The sequence below is a fragment of the Paroedura picta genome, chromosome 5 (genome assembly GCF_049243985.1).
Source record: "Paroedura picta isolate Pp20150507F chromosome 5, Ppicta_v3.0, whole genome shotgun sequence".
Taxonomy (NCBI): Eukaryota; Metazoa; Chordata; class Lepidosauria; order Squamata; family Gekkonidae; genus Paroedura; species Paroedura picta.
The window spans coordinates 107,160,426-107,182,942 of NC_135373.1; the positions used below are offsets into that span (position 1 = coordinate 107,160,426).

A 22,517-nucleotide genomic window follows, 5' to 3' on the forward strand; every position below is an offset into this window, starting at 1 on the left:
AGAAGACTTCTATCCCCCCCCCCACACACACACACACACATATGGTTTCGTAAAGTGAAGTCAGGAAGTGCAGCATTTTGGATGTGTGGATTGTACTACAAAAGGTGATTTCAGGGTTAAAATCCCCAGGAGCTGGTTTGGGTGCCTTGCTGTCTTTCTCAGGTTCAAATGATGCAAGGGCATAGAAGCCGTGGGTGGAATGCCACTAGCTGAAATCTGACCATTGTGTGTTCGTTTCTCATTGCAATTTATGCCTCTTCATCTTCCAAACCCTTTTTTTTTCCCTCACCATTGCAAATGCACATTCTTTTTAAGGAGGAAGGGGGAAAAAACATGCTTCAGTGCTCCAGTTTCAAAATGCAAAGGTATGATGTTATTTGTCACCATGCCCAAAAAAGTCCTTACTCGGTAACTTTGCCAGAAGAGGGAGAGAGAGAGAAAGAGAAAAGGCAAATGTTCTCCCAGCTGTTTCCTGTCTACAGTGTCTATGTAATGTAGATAAATGTGAGGATTTTCTCTAAATCCCTCTTCTGTTTGCTAAATCTCACTGTCACTGCTAAAATCAGAGCAGATAGAGCCTGCGCAATGGAATAAAGTCCTCAATATTGAAATGTGACATTGCTCTCAACATCTCACCTCTCTCTGGATTTCTTTTTTTTTTTTCCTCCTCATTATTACTGCTAACCAATTCATTTCCAGAGTTTGCACTTAAGAAGCAATGGAAAAAATCAACAGTCTTTCAACACAATTATTTAAGTGCTGCTTTTGTGATTTCTTGAAGGTAAATCTTTCTTCCTATTTGATTTCTTTTTTTAAAAAAAACATTTTATTGTGTGTGATCTGTTTCTGGCTAGAAGACGGCTCTGCACTTTTCAGGGACTTTTAAAAAAAACTATGCCTTATTTCTAAACTGCTGAGCAGACAACTTTAAGCAGAGCTGAGGAATGACTGTCTGTGATTGGTCTTAGTACCTCTATGTGACTGTAAAGGTAAATCTATTGCAGGTATTTAAGAATTTACTTGCGTTGGGGAAAACTTTGCAAATTGCTGGCTGTCATGGCTAAAATTTCCACTTACATCACTTTCTGTAGCTAAGGCTGCTGAGCAGGGAGTGAGAAGTTTTGGATTTCTCTGCAGGTGCAGATGATGACATGATAGCCATCCGATATCAGGTAGCTGGTTCTGTTCTCGAAGAATATTATATGCATAGAATTCTCACTGAAGACTACAACATAAAGCTTTTGCTGCAGATGTGTGCTGGAGCTATTTGGCATTACTTTTTTTTAATTTTTGCTTTCCTGTTAAAGTGAAGTTTGTTTTTCCTTCTCTAAAATAGAAACCATGTACAGCTTTGCTGGCCATGCATATTCATGTAAGTTTTAGGGAATTGTGCAGGATAGAAAGTGAAAAGATTTCTTTGTCCTGTTTTGTTTTTCTTACGTCCTTTGCAAAGGGGGGGGGGGGCTTGTCAAGCAAACTTTGTTACTTTGTATGCTTTGTTACTACTCCTTGCTACTTAAGAACATAAACTCTTTTTAGGTAAATTTGGCTCCAGTCATGCAATGACCTCTGTTTCTCTCAGCTGGCCTTCGCTCAAGTTTCCATTCTCAGCAAAATTATATCCTTCAAGAATTAAGTCCCCCCCACCGCCCCCATTTGTAGGCAGAGTTTTATGCAGCTGACACAGACTCCACTGCTGGAGGTGCCAATTTAGTTTTTAAAACTGCCTTTCTTAAACTAGATGAATCAATTTTATTTCAATACAGGGAGGGGGTTGCAACAAAACTGAGAGTAGAAGAAAACAGGATGTCATCCACATTCTGCTAAGCCAGTAGCCACTGGAAGGTCAGAACCCCCAAACTATGGCCATTCAAATGTAGAGTTTATTTAAGAGAGGAGAACAAAAATAAACCAGTACTTCTAATGTAGCCCCTTCCCATATAATAAATATTCACAACTTGGATTAAGTAGCTCTGATACTCTCCAGCTACCCCAATTTATAGTTAAAGACAGCTTCTTCTGGCTGGTTTTTAGGGCTCTGCTGTCCATGTTCTCAGGAACAAGTTCTATTCATTTCAGTGGGTATTATTCTCCAGTCTAAGGTTGCAGATTTAGCCCTGTTGTACTAAGTGAGGGCAAAGGCACCTTGAGTAAAAGATATCAAGTGACATGGGGCTTTTCCACAAAGTCATGCTTTTGGATTCTGACCTCTGCATGGATTCTGCTGAACTCCAGTTTTCCACAGATCAAAAACAATCCACTTTGCTATGGCTTCAGTCAATTAGAACTCTCAATTAGAACAATCAGACTCTCCATGCAGAAAGTGCCAGAGATGAACCCTTCCAATCCTTCTTTGCATTACGTTGATCATATCCATTGTTACTTGCATACATGTTTAATACGAGCATTGCTATAATTGACTGCCCAGCAATTTACACAAGTATGTGGCATGAATTGATAACTTGTTCTTGAACTTCCAAGGAAGCCAGGCAATTGAGGAAGTGCAAAATGTGTGTCCTTTTATTTTAGTCTATAGTTTTCCGTTGCCAGAGCTGTATCATTACAATGCATTCGTCATTACAAGGCATTTCTAGTAAACTAAAAGGGTCCCTGTTTAAGTGGTCACTAGTCCGCATTCACCCCAAGTTTGTATGAAAGTTTCCTTGAGCAGCTGGATTTAAAGCTTGTTTCATGGGAGGAGTTGGGGGAGGGTAAGGAAGGTGTAAAAGCATTGCAATGACCCATGTGTTGGCTTCTGTAAGTGCCACTGTTTTGGATGGCTGCAGGCTGTATACAGTAGACATGAGATCTTCTGCTGAAGGAAAGATCCATGGAAATTCCAGCTGTGAAATACAGTTGGTCATTCATTACAGGAATGTTTAGTAAGTCTTGGACTGCTCAGAGTTGGACTCAGAGTCCAAATGTAATCAGATGCTTCAATAAACTCCACCCACGTCCCAGGGTATGCTTTTAAAGGCCTCTGTTTCCCATTCAATTTGGACACACCTTGAACTGTTGAAAAGACCAGCATCCAATGGTTAGATTGTCGTAAGTATTTATTTTTAATGAATCCCAACCTCCCACCTATATAGGAAAGAACTGTGAAGGTACAAAATAGTGTTCAATTTGTGTCAGTTTCATGAATAATCTTTAGGGGACTATTATGTGTTCTACAGACCAGGCGAAAGGTCCATTTGGCCTACTATCATGTGAAGTCCTTATAATCTCACCCCAAACAACTTTTACAACATCTTGGTCATTTTATAACCATGGGGAGCAATGATGAATCTCTCCTGGTTTGCATCAAAAGAGGAGGAAAAGCATCGAGACCCTACCTCATTCTAAAATTTTGAGCAAATATTTTGCTTATGATATTACTCAGCTTCAGTTTCTCAAAGACCAGTTGTAATTGAGGAGCACACTGTTAAATATAAAGTGTTCTTATATATATATATATATATATGCCATTCCATTCCATAGAGACTATGCTATGAAAGGGCATTTGAACTGCCCGCTTAGACAGTAGGAGTAACTAGATAGCAGATAGGTGATGATGTTGAAGCAATGCTGGGTCATTTATAGATGGTTCTTCTGTTTGCTACCGAAGTCATGTTCAGAGATATAAGCTTGTTTGTTGATTTTCAGAATGGCAAAGTTGGTTGACCAAATACGCTTTTTATGAATGAATGTTTTGGATGTTTTCATTAGGACACTGGTAAATCATGGCACTGGTTCTTGCTTCTATGCCGTTTTCCTTAGTTCTATTGCAGTCTGGTAAATAGCCTTGACCCCTAATGTGTGGAGTTATTCTATGGAAGGGCTCGTCTCTACTGAGGAACCCTGGAGGCACAATGGCTATCTCTTTGCTTTAAATACAGGAGCCACCAGTGAACATGGGACCAACTAATGCCATAGGCATTAGCAACAGAATTTACATTTCCCATGGGGTAAATAGTAGTCGTTCACGCATATATATGAAAACGTGAACAGCTGCACTCAAATTCATTGGGTTGGAGGCTAATCCTGCTTTCCAAAACCAGTGACCCCCCATGACACCACTCTCTTTTAACGGTTGGTCACACTAGCGTGTGAAAGAGTGGAATGTTGGCCACTGGCTTTTGATATATTCCAGAGGAAATAATTCAACCGAACAAGGGTCGTAGGACTCCCAACTGCTGTTGACTCCGCAGAAACGCGAGGGACTTTTTGCATTTCACACAGGTGGATGGTGTTTGTGTTTGTAATAAACAGATTTATTTCCATCTGGTTCTTGAAATAAACTGCGAAAAATGTGATTAAATTGCCACTGATGCCCAGGAAAGAGCAATAGGCCACAGATTCTTTATGCTGCCTCATTAACAAAAAACAGCTGCTAATCCTTATTTAAACAGCATTTACACAGTGGTGGAAAGCTGCTTTGGTAACTGGATCCAGTCCACTTGGCCTTGCCCTTAGCACCTGGACCATGGTACCTGTTCATTTAGACCAGGGGTAGTCAAACTGCGGCTCTCCAGATGTCCATGGACTACAATTCCCAGAAGCCCCTGCCAGCAAATGCTGGCAGGGGCTTCTGGGAATTGTAGTCCATGGACATCTGGAGGGCCGCAGTTTGACTACCCCTGATTTAGACCCTGTAACAGAGACAACAGCCAAAATGCATGGGCTTACCTAGGGGCTTCCAGGATCGATATATGCAGGGTAGGGCTTCTGTTTTTCAATAGTTGGGCAAAAGAAAGAATTTTGACAAAGTTCAGCTTCTTGTGTCTTAGTGATAGGAAAAACCAGGCAGAGTTTTTTCTTGCTGTGACACTATAAAGGAAGACTGACTTGTATTCTGCAATGGCAACCTCATTGACCTGTCCTTTGGTGACCAAAAAAGAGAGAAAGCTTTTGAAGAAGTTTATCTACTATGCCTTGAAACTAATTTGCACACAGAATACAGCTACATTTTACTTCATGAACTCTTGTGTCACAGTCTCTTGAGACCCAGCAGCTGCCTTCGTGGAATGTGTGTTGGGGTCCCTGGTGCAGCCTGGCACATGGTAAAAAGCATTTATAATGAAACAAGAGGATCTGGGCTTAAGCCTACCTGGAAATCAGAACCTCTGAACTTCGCCCTGCAAGCCAGATGCCAGGGGCAAGATGCAGTTATTTAGTAAAGATGGAAATATGCACTGTAGATGTGTAATTGTTAGTACTTCCTAGGATCCATATTTCAGTCCTCTTATAGAATCATAGAGTTGGAAGGGGCCTTACAGGCCATCTAGTCCAACCCCCTACTCAATGCAGGATCAGCCCTCTTCTGAATGCAGCTTCTCTCTATCTCTTGCCATGATAATGGCAACTAATTGGGTTGATTTGCTAAGCTGCATCTTTACATGTCAACATATCCAATTTCTGCATTCTGTAAAAAGAACTCTACATGTGATCTGAACAGATTACATCTTTACCTGGCTATTCTTCTCCTTAATAGGGGGACTTCTAGGGGGCATCCCCATTATTTCCTCTTTCCCTTCCTTGGCAGCCCCCTTAGCATTTCTCTTTTTTCCACTCCCTTCTTTTCTTCCCACCCATGAATCAACCTACCTTTAGCTGCCCCTGCCTTCAACCTTCTCTCTCTCTGGGAACCGTGTACAAGCTGAGCAGTGGGGTATACACAAGGACTTGCACTTTCCCCTGTATCCCCTCAATGTTTCTTCTTTTTCTTCTCCTGGCAGCTCACTTAAACTCAACATTCCCTGCTTTCATCACTGCTTCCCTTCCACCCACCATCCTCCTCCATTGTCAGCTATGTGAGTAAGTAAAGTGCCCTGAAGTTGCAGCCAATTTATGGAACCCCCACAGAGTTCTCAAGGCAAGAGACAATCAGAGGTGACTTGCCATTGCCTGCCTCTGTGCAACAACCTTGGTGGTCTCCCATTCAAGGATGACCTTCCTTAGTTTCTGAGATTTAACAAGATCAGGCTAGCATGGGGCCATCCAGGACAGGTCATCTCCAGCTATATTTATTATTTATTGGCTTCATTTATATTTTGCTTGCCTATACAATGGGAACCAAAAACAGTTTCCATCATTTCCTGTCTTCAGTTTTATCCTCATAACAACCCTGTGTGATATGTTAGGCTGAATGTATGTGAGGGTCTTCCACAGTAGCAATCCCAGATCCTATCCTGAAACTCTAATCACGACGCTAGCTTTCATTGGGTCACTGCTATTGAACAGTAGCAGTACTCGGGCCTGGGTGAGTCACACAAGTTGCATGCTGCGGCTGGCCATGTCATGAATGAGGCCTTCCTCAAACAGCCCTGGAAAGGGCCCCTCCCCATCCTTCTGCCTTTTCCTGACAGAAACCAAGACATGGATATGGTTATTGTTGCCTAGCAATGGCCACTGAAGACACCTGTTTCTTAAAGCTGCAGGCACTCCTTTTAGTATTTTGGGTTTTTCAAACCACTCTCTCTTTTTTTTTTCTTCAAACCTGAGGTGTCTCTCAGTTTTGTAGAATGATTTGTTTTCTTTGTCCATGAACCCAGTTTCTGGTTCTAGGTTTAAGATGTAGCTGCATTGAAAATTAGAAATATTGATGGTGGTGGTGGTAATGATGATAGAAGAGGTTGGCAATTATCAATAGATGAGACATAAGATTTGTTAAAGGTAAAGTTAAAGGTATCCCCTGTGCAAGCACTGGGTCATGTCTGACCCTTGGGGTGACGCCCTCTAGCGTTTTCATGGCAGACTCAATACGGGGTGGTTTGCCAGTGCCTTCCCCAGTCATTACCGTTTACCCCCCAGCAAGCTGGGTACTCATTTTACCGACCTCAGAAGGATGGAAGGCTGAGTCAACCTTGAGTAAGGTGACCAGATTTTAATATTGGTAAAGCGGGACAACATTGACTGGGGGGGGGGGGTTCTTGATTGAAAAATGTGGTCCATATGGAGCAACAAAAAGTTTCATAGAAAGCATTGAAAGCAAAAATAGTATTGTGATATAAATTTTTAAATTTCAACATAAGTACAGTTTGCCAGGTACCCCCAGATGTCCCACAAAAGTGGGACAATCTGGTCACCTTAACCTTGAGCCGCTTGCTGGGATTGAACTCCCAGCCTCATGAGCGGAGCTTCAGACTGCATGTCTGCTACCTTACCACTCTGCGCCACAAGAGGCTCTGTCTAAGATTTGTTACTGTTCTGCTAATAACTCTGATTGGCTGCTTGGATTCCTTTTTTTCTGTTTCTACTTTTTCATGCATGAATGCAACAGTCAGCAGTATTTCCCAAACAGTAAACTATTAACAGCCATGATCTAGATGGGCTAGGCTAGTCCGATCTTATCAGATCTCAGAAGCTAAAACTAGCTTCCTTGGAGACCGCCAAGGAAGTCCTGGGTTGCTACACAGAGGCAGGCAATGGCAAACTCTCTCAGAACATCTCATCTTGAAATCCTTCCTGGTCTCCATACGTTGAGTGCAACTTGATGGCACATTCCACCACCAAACTCTTAACAACCCTAAAAGACTCAAATCCAAATAGCACATCTATACAGTAGCTTCCTGGTCATGATGCTATTAATTATTATGGCCATTCTGAATCAACAATGAAATCTGGATGTCAAAGCCCCCCCCCCCCCCACCGCAGACTAATTTCCTTTCAGTTTCTCATATCATACGTATCACCTCCAGACTGGGCCTCTTCCCATGTTAGATTTTTAGGCATATGCTCAAGATGTTTCAAGTGCATACCTTAAAATGTAAGGGCGAAAGCATCAAACAATATGTTTGAAAATTTATGTCATTCAGATTCTTTCATCAGGGAGCCAGCAATGATGGGTTCAGCTGTTCTTATTAAAATGAAATTCATAGAAAAATCAAGCTATTTAACTTGGATGCATAGTGGAAGGAAAAGCATGTGTTATTTTTCAAATTCAATAAAGGAACCTGAGTACTATTCTGTCTGAGTTCTCATGACTTCTGCTCTTAAGTCTATAAATTAGGAAGGAAGATATTAACAGTTAAAGGCTGGTAACATATAGGATTCCATGTATATAGTCCATCATTGGATGCTATCTTGATGCATTATTGCTGCCTTGTTTTGTTTTAATATGAAGTTCTAAATGGAATTTGCTTCATTGGCAGCCAAGGATACATGGAAGCCCCATGACAAAGGTTAATATTCTTACTTGATACTCTTCTTTTATAGCTTTCCTTGGAGTTTCCTGGGGGTGGGAGTACAAGTTGGCTACAAATTTAGCTTTAATTGGAAATATGGTACCAATGTTATTTGCTTCCCTCTCTCTGAGAAAATGGCCCATCAAGCCTACAGTAAAGTAGGAAGTAAAGGAAAGATGAAACAGGTACAGTATGGGGTCTTAGGTGCCAAATGGACACTCATCCAGAGAAGGCCTTGCTTTAAGCTTCTGCAGGGAAATGCTGATGCAGTCCTTTTGCTTCTTTGGCAGGTGAAGATGCACACTGTGTCCTACGTTCATCTCTTCTACTTTGGCCTCTGTTTGCTTACGTTAACCTGCTCTTCTGCTGCTGCTGGCCATGAGACGCTTTGTGGAGCTGAGCTGGTTGATGCTCTTCAGTTTGTGTGTGGAGAAAGAGGTTTTTATTTCAGTAAGTAGAACATCCACCATTGTTCCTGTTTTCAAAAGTCTGAATATTTTTTTCTGACAACATTTCAGGGGATAATACAACCAAACTGCAAACGTATAGTGCCTCTTCTCAGTTCTTCAATTTTGAAATGAACGCAAGGATTATATAAATCATAGAGTTGGGTCTGAGTTCAGCATTTTATCCCCCTTCCTCCAAGCTTTAACATGTCTTCTTTCAAGATTGTTATGCCTTTTGATTACTCCTCTTTTCCTATTGCTGTATTTGCCGCTTTCTAAGGATCTTCTTAATGGAGAGGCACAAGATGCTGCATCTGTTAATGCCTTAGAACTGCACTACAATGTCTTTAAGTGAGAAGAACTGGGTGCTACATCATATTACTGTCCCACTTAGCTATAACATCTGGTCTGAGTAGTTCTGTGAATGGGCATTCATCAAAAATAGGAAGTGTAGGAGGAAGGAAATTATACTGTAAAGCAATTGCTATGTGAAGAGTTTACTGCATCTGTCAATTCCTGCACTTGACCTGACTTAAAGAAACTTTGGAAGAAGGAGAGGCCTCTGCATGGAATTCTGGGACTCTAAGGCAGATCTTCTAGTTTATTTTAATCTGAATTTCATTCATAACTTAGTTTACTTCTGTCAAGTCTTTTATTCCATTGAGAAAAAGTGGTTGTCCTCCATTGTTTGATTTTATACAATCAAGGCATGCATTGTGTCAAAACCATGTCTGATTTTGCCATTTGTTCTTTTATTGCTTTATTCTGTTCTCTGTCTATATAATTGATCAGTGTGGATTATCTCAGTGATAGATTAGCTCATTGGTGGGGGAATCTCTCTAGCTGTAGCCTTGAAGGGCACTTGTGTCTCTCCAGTTAACTGGAGGGGGGCATCCATGAATCCCTGAAATGCCTAAATAGACTGGTGGAAGTGCAAGGAGGGGACTTGGAGGTTAAAGCAGGGCAATAAACAGCAAATATTAGTCTTAGCAAAGCTTTCATGTAGCAAGCATCATTGTGCTTTCCAATAAAGAACCTCTCTTGCAAATGGAGTTTTCTTATTGGAAGCACTCAGCTGAATCTTCACAGATTGCAACTAAGAACTGGGATGTATGGTTTGTCTTGCCCATGTGAAGACAAGTTCAACAGGCTGAATGAAGAAAGAGAAATAACATTCAAAAGAATATGTTATAAAACTGTCAGTCATTCCAAGGGAACTAGTATGAACTAAATGCCAAACCCTAGAGTTCCTTCTGCTATCCTGTAGTTTTTCAGACTATCCTTCGGCCCCAGTAACAGCTTTCTCTTTGTGGATAAACTGGACCATACATGCCGCTATGGGGGGAATATATTGTTCTAATATTTTGACAAGCTGTCCACCCCTAATTTAGAATGTGGGTAAAGACAGACTTGGACAGAACATAAATTTGCATGATTTTTTTAAAGGAATACTTTCTCTCTTAAAACTTATGAGCTGTAAATTTCCCATTCCTTTCTTTCAAGAATTTCTGCTCCCTATCCAGACAGAAAGAACTCTGAGTATTTTTATGAGCTGCAAGCTCATATCCTTGAAACTCCTGAGATCTCTCTTGTAGACCGCAATTAACCATGGTGCTAATATTGGGTTTGTTAAAACCACTGGGAATTCTCCCATCATTTCCAACAGACGAGATGTCATTCCACAGGTCCAGGGGGACTATAAAGCTGGTATTTGGATTTTCCTACACATGCAAATGGAAGAAAAGAACCAACATGGCCACTGTGGATCAAGATCTCAGTTCTTTTGAAATCAGGGAAAGTCTGCAGTAACAAAAAGAGATTTGTATTTATATGCAACATGTATCTGTTTTTTACTGAGTCACACTTGAACATTCCAAACTGAAGCATTACAGAGCAGTTTTCTGGGGAATCTTGGAAATTCATCTTCAGTGAGGCAGCGAGGAAGGTAGAACACATTCCTGAAGAACTGCTCATTTACCATGACCAACCTCTCCTTGCAATGCATACAAATACAGGAGAGTGTTAAGAATGCTCTGAAGGACATGGGAGTCAGATGTTGACGGGAAAGGGTCTTAAGGACTATATCATTCAACTATTGTTCCTTCCACATTAGCTCCCTATTTGCTTCCGGACTCAATTCAAGGGCAGATATCAACCTAAAAATCCTGCTTGATGAGAAAGAACCTTCCTGGTCATGGAGCCAAAATTTTGAAGCTACTTCCCAGGAAGATTCTACTGTATACCTCTTTTATTGACTTTCAGCAAAGGTGAAGTATTTGTTGTTTTGTTTGGCATACTGTTGTTAGGCCTCCTTCTCCCTGATTGTGTTATATGTGGTTGTACGAATGGTTGGTTGGGGTTTTTTTTTTTTACTAAATTGTCTGAAATTTTACACTTTTTTTGTTGTCAAGTCACAGCCAATTTATGTGACACCGTAGGGTTTTGAAGGCAAGAGATATTCAAGGCAAGAGGTGTTCAGGGGTGGCTTGCCATTGTCTACCCCCTGCATAGGAACCCTGATATTCCTTGGCGGTCTCCCATCCAAATTCTAACCAGGGTCAACCCTACTTACCTTTGCCGATCTGGCAAGATCAGGCTAGCCTGGGCTATCCAAGTCAGAGCTTTTATGTATACCTTATTTAAAATGCTGTTTTAAACGTTGGAATGTTTTGATGTTTGTTGCCTTGGGGTGGAAAGACAGCACAGAAGTGTTTCAGATAAATTAGTTACATTTGTGGTCAAAAATAAGGAAGCCAGTACTGTACTAGTAGAAGATATGCTACATATTATAATGTTGAAATACAATGTTAATCATACAGCGAGAAACTGGGTTGCCACCCCCTGGCTGGGGAATTTCTGGTAATATGGAGGTGGAGCCTGAGGGGGTGGGGTTTAAGGAGGGGAGGGGCCACAGTGGGCAACCTTCGCCAGCTGAGCTGATCTCAGATCAGATGTAATTCCAGGAGACCTCCAGGACCCACCCAGAAACAGGAAGCTCTTATACAAGATAAGCTCTTGAGGAAGTAAAAATTTTGCACACAATTCTTTTTTGACAGGTGCTTCATATGTAGCTTCTCAGCCACAGGCTGTCTCCACGTATCGAGCTGGAACTAGAAATAGGACAGTGCTGCCGTGTTACTTTTTTGTTTCTTATTTTTGATGTGAGAAATTGATTTGAAAAGGGTTTGGAATAGTGAAAACATTCCCTCCCCTCCCCATTATACCTCTTTTATGCCTGTATGTAACTCCAGTACCCCCACTATGCTGTCTCTGTGAAATCATTAACCTGAAAGGATATTGCCCACACCCACCGTTTTTATCCCTGTTCTCATGAGCTGCTGGGCATGCACATTAACAGTGGAATCTTAAGCAGAGTTACACCCTACTAAGCCCACTGACTTGAACAGACTTAGGGTTATTCTGTTTAGAATTGCACTGTTAAAAAGATTTTTTTAAAGCTCTAGCTATGTGTCACTGTGCATAAATGTCTGGCTTTAAAATCAACTCTCAGATCAAGACTATTTCTTTTTAGCCTGTTGCTGGGCAATAAATGCACAGAGACTTTTCTGAAAAGTGCAGGAATCTCCTCCCTAGTGATGAACATTGTTAAGTGCAGTAGCATTCCCAGCATTTGACAACTTGGGGGCATGCCCTAGGCATCAGTTGAGGAAGGTGCAGGAGGACTCCCTCCGCCAGGTCCTTTGGTGGTAGGTAGGCCCTCCGATGGAGGAAACATGCAGGGCAGATGGGTTGGTCAGTGAAGGAGATGCACGGGGCAGACCAGAGGAGACACATGGGGTGGGCTGGAGAAGACATGCAGGGGGGTAGGTGGAAGAGACACATGAGGGAGCAGAGAAGATGTTCAGGCCAGGTGATGGAAGGCGTCCGCAAGGCAGGTGGAGGAGATGTGCAGAGTGGGTGGCAACACGTGGAGTGGGCTACTGGAAGAGTGGCATGGGGCAGGCAGGACTGACCAGCAGAGGGGACATGCAGGGCAGGTTGGCTGGCGAAGTTGATGCAGGGGCAAGTGGGCTGGTAGAGGCAATGCGTAAGACATATGGCAGGCACACCACCAAGCCCTGCACACCTGTTACCCCTGACACCAAAAAGGTTAGGTAAGCTCCTGCTTGAATGCTCTGGCATGGCTGAAAATGAGGGCTCGAACCGATATAGTAATATAACGGTAATAAGAATTGAAATAGTTAAATGATGTTTCAGAGTGGTGGTTTTGTGAGTTATTTAGTTGTCTTTTGTATGGTTCTTGTTATGTTGTATTTTTATGTGGGACATTAATATATACATGGGTGAGACAATGCAAACTTCTCACCTAGTTTTTCATATAAATACTTTACACAGATAATGGATTGCAGTAAGAAATACTAGCTAACTATTAAGCTATGACTGAGACTTCATAGCTGGCAGGCTTTGCTACTGGTTTGCTGGACGATTTAGAATGTAGGATTGTATTTCTCTGCTACCAGAGCTGGCAATTACATTACCTAAGTCACAAGGGTGCTGTCAGGTTAAAGTATGCATATTAATACAAAGGCAGGAAGATGTGGCTTGCTTGCCTATAATATTGCACCATGAGGTAGGCATGGTTTTAAAAAATGGCTCAAATCAGCAAGCAGTAAAGTTTATTCCACCCCAGCAATGGTCTGAAATGTAGGGAAGAAAAAGAGCTATTTTTTTGTAACCTCCTTTTTACTATGCAAAGGAGGCCCAAAGCAGCTTATGTTCACCTACCTTTCCTCTCCCCACAACAGACACTCTGTGAAGGAGAGCTCTGAAACAACAGTGACTGACCCAACATCACCCAGCTGGTTGCGTGTGGAGAGATAAGGAATTAAATTAAATATTTTTAAAAAACACATAAACATACTCTAAGAGCAAAATATTAATATTAATATTTCCTCAAAAAGACTGAATAACTTGGCAGGGCCAAAGAAAAGTTGCTGTGGTGGCAGTAAATACCAAATACAACTTTTCACGGAATCATTTGCTGCTTAAGGTACAACAACTGGAGCTTTAAGAAATGGATTTCCTCAGTTGTCATTGCTAGGCAAACAGAACAATATTGCCAGCCTTCAAGTCTTGGTTTCTGTCAGGAAAAGGCAGGGGGGAAGGGAAGGGGGCCTTTCTAGAGCTGTTTTGCCCTTTGAATGACTTATTACCACCACATGTACCAGCTGACTTGCTACCACCTGACTTACATGACTCATGCTTGTCTTGCTGCTAGCTACTGTTGAACAGCAGCAACCCCATGAAAGCCAACTAGTATTTTGGTTAGTGTTTCAAACTAGATTTTGGGAGATCCAGTGTTGAGTCCCTACTCTGCTGTGAAAGCTTACTGAGTAATCTTAGGCCAGTCACATATTCTAAGTCTAATCTATTTTGTAGGGTTGTTATGAGGATAAGAAGAGGGAAGAGGAGAATGCTGTAAGATGCTTTGGGTGGTTTAAATAAACCTGTAGTAAATAATGAAATAAATAAATTCTGAAGGTGGACTGTAGGTAAAATTTTGTTAGCTGGACAGTAGGAAGTAGAAAAAAAGCAGAGATATGAAATTATGGGTTGTCAGGAGGAGGGGAAAGTGTGGGGAAGGGGATACAAGGGAAAGTAAGGAGCTTCCCACAAATCCTTAGGAGTTCCTCAACAGGCAACTGGACCTAGCCCAGCCTAGTATGCAGAGTTTTTCCAGGAAGAAGCAGGCAGGGGGAGGGACAACTGAAGATGGAGAGGGCCAGGTAGAAGTAGATTGGTTGGTGGGAAGAAATAATCAGAGAAAGAAGCAGGAAAGGGGATAAGTAATGGAGGCTTTTTTGGGGGGGGGGATGAGATGCCCCTGCAAGAACTTGTTGATCTACCACTTGTACTCTACCAGTACTGGATTTATCCATGACCGAGAGAGAAAATATACACACAAAATGTATCCACAGATTCAAAATATGGAAAAATACAGACAAAATGCAGAAATAAGAGCTAGCCAAAAGCATCCAAGTGATAAAGAACACATTGGTCTTCTTTGAGCAAAGCAATCTGGTCCTAGTTGCCAAAGAGCATCAGATGTTTCCAAGTTGTCTTTTTTTTATTTGCCACTCAGGTTAGCTGCTCAGACACTTAAATTCCATGGTGAAATTATGTCTTTCCAAGCTCACAGAAAAAGATGTTTAGCATCTGGTATAAATCTTTGTGTCCAAGCTTGATGGCCCTTAGGACCCAAACAGAAGGAACCACAGGTATTCAAGACAAAAATTCTACTTTTGATTCCCATATAAAAGTAATAGTGCCATATTTCCACACCTTCTGCAATAGATTTACACCATAAGACACACACTTGGCTAGCAAGCATCCAAAGTATTCACACCCTGATTTCCTTCAAATGGAATATTTTCTTGATAGATTTGGTATCTGAGATCCAAAGCAAGAGATGAGATTTTACTAAGTATATTTCCACTGAGCAGGGCAAACGAATAAATGGTCTATTATTGTATGGTTCTTAATGTCTTCAATGTGATCAAGAGAAAGGGCCTGCTTTTCAGCTGTGATGCTGGAACTTTTGAACTCCCTCCCCAGGAGATTCATCTGTCTCCCTCTGTCATTGTCTTCCACCAACAAGTGAAGCCATTTTTTGTTTAGCATACCTCCAGTAAACTCTTCTTGGCCCTCTTCCATAGTTGTGTTGAGTTTTCATGTCTGTATATTTTTACTATATTTTAAAAATCCTGTGTGTCAAAGTGCTGTCCAATTGCTTCCGACATGGTGACCCTATGAATTAATGTCCTCTAAAATGTCCAATTATTAAGCCTTTGTCAGGTTTTGCAAACTGAAGGCCATGGCTTCCTTGAGAGAATTAATCCATTTCATGCAGGGTCTTCCTACAGCCTTCAGCTATTCCTAGCATTATTGTTTTTTCAAGTGACTCTTGTCTTCCCATAGACCGTTTACGCACTGGAGGTTTCATGCCGGGCTGCAGGCTGGAGTTTTAGTCATGGCAGGTTGCCCCGTCTCTTCCTGCACTCACATGGGGAAGCATTTGGCCTGGTACACCTCATCCGCCCCCGGTTTGTGTTCTTGCATGGAAGCTGGGGCAGTGAAGTTCCCAGTGCATAAACGGTCATAATGTGACCATCTATGAGAGTTTCAGTTTAGATTATTTAACTTTGAAGGAGAGTTTGGGCTTGACTTGCTCTAGAACCCACTCATTTGTCATCTTGGCTGTCCATGGTATCCATCAAGCTCTTCTCTGGCACCCAATTTTAAAGGAGTCTTATTTTCTTCATTGTTCAACTTTTATACCCATTCATGACATGAATTAAGTTGAACTTAATTGCTAGGAACACATCCTTAACTCTTAATGATCTTTTCTAGCTCCTTCGTGGCTGCCATTCCCAGTTTCAATATTCTTTGGATTTTATTGGATGCAGTCTCCCTTTAGGTTGATGATGATGCTAAGGAGTGGGAAATCTTGAACAATTTCAGTTTGCTCATCAAGAGCCTTAAAGTTGTATAATTCCCATTAGTCATTACTTTTGTCTTCTTGATGTTCAGCTACAATCCTGTTCTGGCTGTTTCTGCTTTAACCATAATTATTAGTTGTTTCAAATCTTCACTGTTTTCTGCTAATGTGGTGTCATTTGTTTGTCTCAAATTGTTAATAATCGTTCCACCAATTGAGATGCAAAGTCAGTGTTTTCAGTCTCTGGATCATTGTTCTAGTTACTGAATTTGTTGGCATGATCTTGTTAGGATACTGATGGACTCCAATTCTGTGGCTTAAAACAGTGGTCCCCAACCTTTTTATCATGGGGACTGGTCAACACTTGACAATTTTTCTGAGGCTTGGGGGGGTAGTCTTTTGCCGAGGGACGTTGCGACTGCTGTCTGAGCCTCTGCTCCGTTTGTTTTCCCGCCGGCGCCCCTGACTTCCCACTGCCCATTGGGGGGCGCTGCCATCAGCAGCTTTGCAGTGCCACGCCAAGGGGGAGCCCCAGCCATGGCGGCCGTCGGAGAGCACTAAAGGTGAGCCGGCGGCAGAATGGCAGGGCAGCCCCCGAGGCAGCAGCCATGGAGGAGGAGGAGGAGGAGGAGCCAAGGCCCAGTACCGACTGATCCATGGACCGGGACTGGTCCCTAGACCGGGGGGATGGGGACCACTGGCTTAGAATACCTCTATTGATATCTCATCTCTACTCCTGGCAATTTGTTTCTCCCAATTTCTCTCTGCAGCTCTCTTCACTTTCTAAAACTGTAGGTTCTTCTTCAAAAGATTCTTCTTGGAAGGAATCTGTCATCGTACATAGTTTTAACGATGAGTTATTTCTGCCCAGAGCAGCACCTGCCAAGTAAAACACCAGCTTGTTCTGATCATTAGAGAAAATGAGAGAAGAGAATGAATGCGGCTTAGATGTTACCTGTTAACCATCTCTGTGCTATGCTGTGCTAAGCCACAACTGACTTATGGCAATCCCAGCAAGGGGCTTTCAAGACAGGTGAGAAGCAGAGGTGGTTTGCCATTATCTTCTTCTGCCATCTACCTTTGTGGTCTCCCATTCAAATACTAACCCTACTTAGCTTCTGAGATTTGATAGAGAATATGGAGAAATCATTCAAGAGACTTGGTTTGCCAATTTTTACTGAGTGATAAGGTTGCCGACGTCACTTTTATTATGGCTAAATTTCTGTCCTCAGTTTTTAAACTTAAACTGTCCAATGTATCTTGACTATCTTTGTATATCCTCCTAATCTGCTTTATGCCAATAAAGGTATTGTATTGTATTGTTATTGATAGAGAATAGCATTCCACATCTCTGTTGCTACACAATACCATGCATGGAAGAAAAAACACAGGTAATTGGACGTGGATTTTTTTTTTTTTACTAGAAGGCAATTAAGGTCTTTTATTTAGTTTCTAAAGCAGGAAATTTGTCGACCATTCTATTATTTTGGCCAATAAAAAGAATGAAACTTACCTGTAAGGAATCGAATGGAATAATCTGTAGAAATTGGTAGGAAGAATGGCAGTGTTGATGGCTAGTAAAAAAGAGAAAGTGGCTGATGGTTCTCTGTAAAGTAAGGCAGAGCATATGCTGTTTGGTTCATTCATTCAGCATACCTAATGTAAATCTAAAAGGTATAATGGACATTTTCACAAACTGTAGTGCATTTTTTCCAGTGACAGAAGTAGGCTATGTGCCTTAAGCAAACCTTCTCAAAATCAATTGCTTTAAAAATGAAAAACGCAAGATGGAATTAAACGTTTGGCACTGAGCAAGAAGAATGATGTTAGCACATGCTTCCTTGAACACAAGAAGGAATTTCATAAAAGAATTGGGCAGATTTAGACTTCTCTGTTATTCAGCAGTCAGCAAAGCCTGTGATCATCATTAACAGAAATATCCATTAGGTCATTCAACTCTTGACTGCTTTGTCACTGAGTCAAGGTTCAGCCAGGACTTATCCCATCACTGCCTTTGTGGGCTCCAGGGTATGGCCCCCGTGAGGGCTACATCCAGCTGACAGTATGGTGGAGAGATGGGATGGGCCCAGTGGCAGTAGGAGGATCACCCCTCCTGGGTCAGGGCCTGGGTGAGGTTTGAGACAGGCTGTGGGCAGTCCCTGAAGCTTTACAAGCCTGACCCCTCTTCTATTTAGTCTTGCCTTTGCCGTGGCCTTGTCCCATTTGTTTTGGGTCTCTTCTCATCTGTTTTGTGGCTGTAAAGAGCCACAGCCCAGCCCTGCTTGGCTTGTGGAAGGTCCCAGGTTCAATCCCGGTTATCTCCAGTTAAAGGGGGCATATAGCCAGTGATATGCAAGATCTCAGCCTGAGACTGCAGAGAGCTACTACCAACAATACTGAATTTCATATTTGTAGAGTGCTGTGAGTATCACAGGGCTTTAGCACCTGACGGAATGGATGACTAGGAGGAAAACATGCAAGTCAGAGGCGTAAGCAATGGAATCATTGGGTGGACATGTCAACAGACATCAGTAATATGCCCTTTCTTAGGCAGACAGCATGCATTTATCCAAATTGGATGTTACTATATGGCTGCACAATATTAGGGACAGGTTGCTCGGTGTGGTACAGGTGTACGAGTGCTGGCAGGAGCAGGGGGAGTGTATCCTCCCTGGCTTTTATGGCAGTTTGGGCATTGGGATGGATCCCTTTGTTTGGGGAAGAAGTGCCTGCCTGCTGGTATTCCACATTTCAGTTCAGTGGCATGCCCATCTCCAAGGCTGTCCAAGTTGCTCTCACTACCAAGTGACAAGGGAGCTATGCAGCAGCTGGCACCTATGGGCTCCCAAGGTTTACCACTCCCTGATTGAACCCCAAACAGGCACTCTGGGGCATGGGATTAATCAGGCAATAGACCGGTCACCTGATTCTGGATCTATCCCCATGCTACCCCATTGCCCCTGCAGTACATTAAATAATGCTCTGGTCACCCTTCCTTGTCTGCACTCCCCTATATGAACCTAGGCCCACAATTTAAAACTGCATATGGATACTTCCACATGTTGGTCTCCCCTCAAGCATGTGGAAAGTGAGTTCTCATTTTATGGCAGACTTTCTCAACCATGGTTTTATGAGCCCCTGGGGTTTCTTGATGGCCCGGGAAGGGTTTTCTGAATGGGTGAGGGTTAATTAATTTTTAGTATATTTTTAAAATGTGTTAAACATTTATCAGAGGGTGTGGCCATATATGGTCACGTTGACCCCACCAATGGCCGATAATGGACTTGGAGGGGATGAAAAGGGGAGCATGTACACAGGTGGGCATGTATACAGCTATGCTTCCCAACCATATCCAGCACGATCGTGCCACTTTGGGGGCTTCTCAAAGCCTGAAGGAGGTTTCAGAGGTTTCTCAATAGTAAAAAAGTTGAGAAAGGCTATATTTTCTTACATCTAAACATGTGTGCATGTACATGCACAACCAAATACTCTTTACAACACTAGGCCTGAGTGAGAGCTTTGAGAAAACATGAGTCTGCCCTGTCTCTTAAGGATGAGGGTTACATAAAAGTATTCATATAATCAAATATTTTCATGTGAGCATGGTTCATATCCAGTACAAATCTGTTACATATGTGATGCTTGGAAAGATGCATAGTTTTGTTCTCGGTTGTATGAAATTCCAAGCAAGGCGGAACAGAAGATTCTATTATGTTGGAAGTGACCCTTTAAGAATACTACATCAATGTGCCTCTCGTTTTATCAGAAATACACAACAATTGGCCAAGCAGGAATTTTGGGAATGAGAGCCATTATCGTACACCCAGGCCAGTACTATATGAAAAGAAAGTTTAGATGGGGAAATTTGAACCATACAGAGCAGAAAAACAAAAGATCAGCAATAGGCAGTTCTGTGGCTGTGCAGTTGATTATTGCATTTTGTTTTTCTCACTAATTTCTCCTTTAATCTATAAAATCTTATTTGGGATAGCATTGGGAGTTTTCTCCTTGAAATGAAATGAATCAATAGCCAGATAAGGAATACCTACCAAATTTGAGTACTCAATCATCTATGGGTAAAATGCAAACAATGCTTTCCTGGGAGTAAGCCCCCTTGACTAAAATGAACAGACCAACCAAGTAGACTAACTGGGAAGATGTCAAGTTAGTCAATAAACCCCTGAATAGACTCTGTGGGAATATCTCAACTGAGGAATAGCTGCAAAGTTACAGCCACTTGTTTGAATTTAACAAAGATACAAATGGAGAACTAGAACAAACCACGTGATCAGCAAGGCCTCTTCCTCTGCCCAAGGACAGCATCTGCCACAAATAAAATCCATACAAATTAAGCAGCCATAAATTTGACCACAATCAGCAACAAACCATCCACATGATGGCAGAGTGCTTGTGATACGGATAACTCTGGCAGTCTTCAAACAAAGGTTGGATACACACGTTTCTTGGATGCTTTAGGATGCTTTGGGCTGATCCTGCGTTGAGCAGGGGGTTGGACTAGATGGCCTGTGTGGCCCCTTCCAACTCTATGATTCTATGAACTCCAGACTATTCAAGCAAATAAGCCAAGTGGCACACTACAGGGGGAAATGAATCCTCCCAATCCCTCAGAGCCATTTCCAAATTGGAAACAAAAATCTCCCTGTCATCAAACATAGTGACCTGAATCTGAAGGAGAATTCCACTAAGTCTTCCTGGAAGAAAACTGTGTCAGCATGTGAATCCCTCTACCTGACATCTTTGAGGCATTTCCTCAAATCTGTTATTCTGTAAAGCTGCCCCCAGGCCATACAGCAGACTGATCTGTTTGGGTGGAAGCCATGCAAAGCAATCCAATCTAACGAGAAAGCTCTTTCCTTTAACAAATATAGTACCTTTTCTCCATGAGGGAAATAAAAAAATCAGTAATGGTGGTATATATAAAAACAAGTCAATTGTTCCGATTTCATATTTTCATATATATTTTAAGTATGGGTGTTAATATTTTAGCAAACCAGCTGGAAATGAGTCTGCAGGACTTTGATGGTATTGTATTTCACAGGGCTTTTGTGTATGTGTGATGGTACTCACAGATACTGAGTAGTCGGAAAGGTGGCTTGACTTTATGGTGATGATGGCCATTCAGTCACGTCTAGCTCTTGGCAATCCTATGAGTCAATTGTCATCATGTTTTTTGATCTTGCACCACTTATTTTAATTGTATAATGCTCTGGCCAGTATCTTAACCAAACAAACAAACAAAGATTGGTATTTCAGCAAGGTGAACTGAAGAAAGAGAAGAAGAGTTGGTTCTTATGTACCACTTTTCTCTACCAGGAGTTTCAAAGTGGCTTACAATTGCCTTCTCTTTCCTCTCCTCATAACAGACACCCTGTTAGGTAGGTGAGGCTGAGAGAGCCTGGATATTACTGCTCAGTCAGAACAGCTCTATCAGTGCTGTGGTCAGCCCAAGGTCACCCAGCTGGCTGCATATGGGTGAGGAACAGAGAACCAAATTCGGCTTGCCAGATTAGAAGTCGGCGCTCCTAACCATTTCACCAAACTGCATATAAAGATGGTGCCAAAGGGCATGAATCAGCCAAAATATCGAACTCAAGTTGTCAGTCATGTTGAGAACCCTCACCTTGTGAGCCAACCAATATTTGAAACCCAAGTAGTCTCCATAAAGACCATTCTTCAGTGGCTACCTTCTGACAACATGGCCGCACTAGATTCCCATCAGCTGGTGACAGTAAGAGGCCGCATACCCAGGGGGAAACCAAAGCTCCCCCAGGCCTTCTCCAAACAGTAGTATGCTTTTCAGTGGATGAAGCTATTATTGCCACAGTGGTTATGAGCTAACTGGTTTGAACTGCAGCTGCAGCCAAAGGCAACATCCCAAGCAGATAAATCTCCCTGCGTTGCCTCTGTTTCTGAATATAATTTAGACTTTCACAAGCTGAATTCACATTTGCCCTGAAATAGACAAGACCCAGCAACGCCTTCTGTTGGATGTGATCAGTGGCAAAATTGAAAGGGAGGGGCAGAGGTACTCCATATTGGATTCCTTCACTGCACCTAGTTGTGTGTGTTTCCATTGCATTGTTTAGTGTCATGTTGGCAAAAATTATTTAAAGAAGCACTTGGCAAGCCCAGCATCCCTTCTTGGCATAACTGCCCCTCTCACTTTTTCAAAGAATCTTAAATACCAAGAAATCCTTGACTTATTGTATTTCTGGCGAATTCCATTGTGTAATCAGCCAAAATCCTTTGCACATGATCTTCTCTGTTTGTCCCGATATTATTAATGGCTTTGCAATATTTGAGCAGGGGTAGCAAGAGTCGTTCAGACAAATCATACAGTCAACCAAGACCACACAGCCTCTTAATTAAAACATTTTGCTCAAATTTTCAAGCATATAAAGCAACCTATATAAGCTGTGGCACTTC

The 22,517-nt window shown here is 42.1% G+C and overlaps 1 protein-coding gene across 4 annotated transcripts in view; it reads left to right on the top strand.

Annotated features, from left to right (window-relative positions):
- Positions 1-206: 206 nt before the first annotated feature.
- Positions 207-22,517, top strand: part of IGF1 (insulin like growth factor 1) — a 79,534-nt gene continuing 57,223 nt past the window's right edge. The window contains exons 1-2 of one of the 4 annotated variants that reach the window (XM_077339756.1): positions 207-365; positions 8,456-8,615. In XM_077339756.1, the coding sequence (XP_077195871.1) occupies positions 8,462-8,615 (154 nt within the window). In that variant the 5' untranslated portion in view covers positions 207-365; positions 8,456-8,461. Of the gene's footprint in view, positions 366-455; positions 782-1,018; positions 1,173-2,958; positions 3,049-8,455; positions 8,616-22,517 lie in introns of those variants that run through there. The other 3 variants (XM_077339753.1, XM_077339754.1, XM_077339755.1) reach the window with 3 other exon arrangements.